This window comes from Micromesistius poutassou (assembly GCF_964030765.1).
Source record: "Micromesistius poutassou genome assembly, chromosome: 22".
In the NCBI taxonomy this organism is placed as follows: domain Eukaryota; kingdom Metazoa; phylum Chordata; class Actinopteri; order Gadiformes; family Gadidae; genus Micromesistius; species Micromesistius poutassou.
Window position 1 is genome coordinate 2,895,709 of NC_140292.1, and position 4,348 is coordinate 2,900,056.

A 4,348-nucleotide genomic window follows, 5' to 3' on the forward strand; every position below is an offset into this window, starting at 1 on the left:
TAAGCGACCCTGGGGATTTTAGATAACTGAAGGAATCTTTCAGTTATCCATCATATTCTCAACGACATGGGCATTTATAGTGCATGTGTTAAAAAAAATGAAAAGACATTTCAATTTGATTGACAAAACAGAAGCAGACTTACTTTATTGATTTGAAAAACATATTTGCATTAAAAAAAGTGTTTTATAAAATCCTATACAATTTCATATGAGCAGCTCACATTGCTAACAGTAAAAGCTTTATTGTCCCGCTGATTCAAATAAATACATATTTAAAAAAAACACCACCCATTAATGAAAATTAAACACTTCCACTTCAACATTTAAAATATCATTCATAAGGATTCACAGACGTCCGTTTTATTTTAAGAAGAGTTTTAAAAAATGACGAGGTCTTGGTGGATCAGAAGTCGTCGAACAGGTCCTCGGTGGAGGGGCTCCCCGCGGGGCCCGGGGCCTGCTGCTGCTGCAACGTCTTCTGGGGCCCAGCCGCACTCCCTCCAGCAGGAGGATCCCGGCGTCGTCTGGGGGGCGCGCGCACACACACACACACACACACACACACACACACACACACACACACACACACACACACACACACACACACACACACAGGTTAGATTGATATGAGAGAAACAGAGAGAGAGAGAGACAGACAGAGACAGAGAGACGCAGATGGACAGACAGACAGACAGAGAGTGAGAGACCCGAGAGAGAGACAGACAGAATCCAATAGAGATGTGAGCGCAAAGAAAGACAGCAATAAAGAGAGGCAGGAGGGAGAGGGAGACAGAGAGATGGGATTGAGAGGGCAATCAAGAGAGAGAGGGAGAGATGGGCAAAGGGAGGATGCGAAGAAGGTCAGTACCCTAATGAGCTTCACTTTACTGCCCACGTTCCTGGAGCAGGAAGTCTATAATGTGGCCAAAGACTGGAAACACATGGGCCGCTTTTATACCTGCCGCGTGTACACTTGTGTACATGTGTGAACAGTACATGTGTGCCTTTATGTGCGTGCGTTAAAAACTTGCCAACGGATCCCACAACACTCGGGCATCTACAGGTTATGATCCGGCGATGGCGGCAGGTATTTTGTCACATTTTTGGAGGCCATTTCTCCACACAGTTTATATTACCAACATTTTACCTTCCCTCTGGTCGGACAGACCTTGCCAGTGTTTACGTTTGGATCATAACACTGATGCATTAAAGTTGGTGTGTGTGTGTGTGTGTGTGTGTGTGTGTGTGTGTGTGTGTGTGTGTGTGTGTGTGTGTGGTGTGTGTGTGTGTGTGTGTGTGTGGGATACAAGACAGATGAAGGCGGATGAGAGGGTCAGGCTAGACCCCCAGGATCTTATCCCCCCGGCGGGGCTGCAGCCTTCAAACTAAAAGCCCCCATATTCTGTCCTGTAAAGAAAAAAACCTAACAAAACAAGACCCCTCTGGGGTCCTTTCAGTAAATCACCTGACTAACAGCGTGTGTACCCCCAGGTTGGTGGAGAAAGTCTGCGTGTGGTGATCACAAGACTCACAAACTGCCAGTACACAATAAAAAGTCCACATCGATGCGCTTTTATTTTTCTCCATCGTCCCTTGTGGGTCATAAAGCAACACACTTAACGGCTTTCTTGGGCAAAGCTCCCCGGGTTTTGTTGGAGAAAATGTGCGCAGACACACACTTTTATCCTCACAAACTAAAGACGTACAAACCACCACCAAAACAGAATAGATTTCAACATCAGAGCCTTTTACATGATTCTCCATGCCCTTTGTTTCCTTCCATCCGTTTTATGGAATAAATTGTGTTGGTGATGATGATGTGGACGATGATGACATAGACGATGATGAAGGTGGTGACAGCGGTCAAAGAATCAGTGTGAACAGGAGCGGCGATCAGTGTGTGGAAAAAAGCAACGCAACTCTTCGGTGAAGTTGGCAGCGACGATGACGATGATGACGACATAGATGACGGTGACGACGATGACGAAGATGACGATGATGAAGAGCGCACCCCAGAGAGGGTTAAAGAACAGTGTGAGAGCGAGAAAGCGCCCGCGACCCTGGCTCATTCCAACAGCCCCCGACTGTACACACCGTCCAGGAGGTCCCCTCCTGTAACCCGTTAGAGGTAACCCCAGATGTGTGTGTGAGGGGGTCGTGATGTTGAAACCCACCACTTCACAAGACCACCAGAGGACCCCCAACACATGGCGGGCAACCAGGGGAACCGCCAAAAGGTAAGCGCTCAAAACCCACTGGGCTTGAAGTTAAACACAAGAGGGGCTTTTCAAACCCCCCCCCCCCCCCACCACTCCTCAAGACACACACACACACACACACACACCCCCCCCCCACCACTCCTCAAGACACACACACACACACACACACACACACACACACACACACACACACACACACACACACACACACACACACACACACACACACACACACACACACACGTTAAAAGCCCCTGTTATACGCCGGAAGTACGCAGCTCTGTGCCAATTATGCGCTACCTTTGCCATTAGAGAGAATAAGAGCAGTATTTTTTCCCGGGCTTGGCGGGGGTATCATTACATACGGTACCCCTTAATCTGAAAGGGTCCCCCCCCCCCCCCCCCCACTGCTCCACTAACTCAATCATCCCAAAGCATTTCCCTTTCTCCAAAAAAGCCACCCACATTCATAGCTCATGCCATTCATAACCAAGGTATCCTTTACGAGGTAACAAGCTCAAAATCAACGCACGTTTTCAGAAGAGGGGGGTGGGGGCGATGGCACGCGGGTGCACAAACGGCGACCTCTGTTCGCTTAAAAGCCATCTCAAACCTGGCATTACGTGCTCATGCAAATGACGCTCATGCGTTCCAGGTCTTGCAGTGATTAGCGCGGCTCCTAGCTACGAGATGATGTTGGCGCGGCTCCTGTGTCTGGGTGGAGAGAGAGAGTGGGAGAAAGTGAGTGAGAGTGAGAGAGTGAGAGAGGAGTGGCGTGTGGGATCAGAGGGTGCATGGCTCCTTGTTGGCTCTTAAATTAAACTGGATTACAGGAAATTTTCATCGTAGGTGCACGTAAACATACATTTCCCTGAACAAAACAAATGGGAACAAAACCAAAAACAACAAGACTGTTCTTCTCTGGCTCCTGTGTCAAGTCAAGCAAAGCTAATGGATGCTTCTCCTCCCGTCGCCTCCTCCTCCTCCTCCAGTCTCCTTCTGCCACTTCCTTCTCCTCCTCCTCCTCCTCCTCCTGCCACTTCCTTCTCATCCTCCTCCTCTCTTGGTCTTCCCTCTCCATAACACCTCAGACATGACGCTGCATCTCCTTCCTCCTCTCTTTCGCTCGTCTCTCGTCCTCCTCTCTAGCCTCATAACTGAGGACCTGTGGTGAATCACAGAACACAAGACGGTTAGGTGTGACATAAGCGGGATTTGCCGCCAAGGAATAGCATGGGTCTGTAGGCCTGGTGGCTAAGCGGTGATGTTCAGAGCCTTGAGCGTCAAAAGTCCTTCTATGACATCCGGTCTTTCCAACGTGAAGATGATGAGTTTCAACCATCTCAACTAGTCTGATCATAGAAGGAACCGGTAAAAACATAGCACCGTAGAAGCATCGAGTGATGTAGCATGTTCCACTTCGGTGGTTTCACTCTGGGCTACGCCTGTGACATAGTTACCCACGGCGTACCTACGGCGGGCCTTTTTGGCAGCGGTACAGTCTAACGTGGCTCTTAGCCTTCTGCGATGGAGAGATTAACCCTCAAGAGACGCAGCCCTTAACCTATCGGTGAGGCGGTGATCTTGGGTTCAGCGATGGAGATCTTGGCTCCCGGAGATGAGGTACCTTCGTCATCAGCGGAGGAGGATCTTAGGTTTCAGAGATGAAGAAGAGCTGAGCCTCCATGGATTGAAGACCTTATTCTGCAGACGTGAGGAGCTAATGGGGGTGCATGGCTGCCATTATACCCTGAGACCCCTCTTATTCTCCTGTTCTCCGTGGAGCTTCCCCCTCGGGAGGGAGGGGGTGGGTGGGGGGGGGGGGGGGGGGTGGGTGGGGGGGGGGGTGGGGGGGGGGGGGGGATGAGGGCTGTGGGGCGAGACAAGGCCTCTCTCATGACGGAGCCTTCGGAGCTCAGTGGGAGCCAGGTCCATGCTGAGCCACTGGGGCGATCAAACAGCTGGCGGTGGCTTTACTGCAAACCCTCTCTCTCTGGTGGTTGGTTTGGTGTGTGTTGTGTTGTGAGCGTTCTCTGTTTTTCACACACACACACACACACACACACACACACACACACACACACACACACACACACACACACACACACACACACACACACACACACACA

General features: G+C 50.2%; 1 protein-coding gene across 1 annotated transcript in view; it reads right to left on the minus strand.

Moving 5' to 3' along the window:
* Positions 1 to 257: 257 nt before the first annotated feature.
* Positions 258 to 4,348, minus strand: part of xrcc4 (X-ray repair complementing defective repair in Chinese hamster cells 4) — a 22,492-nt gene continuing 18,401 nt past the window's right edge. The window contains exon 8 of the mRNA XM_084486629.1: positions 258 to 524. Coding sequence (XP_084342755.1) covers positions 404 to 524 — 121 coding nt within the window. The 3' untranslated portion in view covers positions 258 to 403. The remainder of the gene's footprint in view (positions 525 to 4,348) is intronic.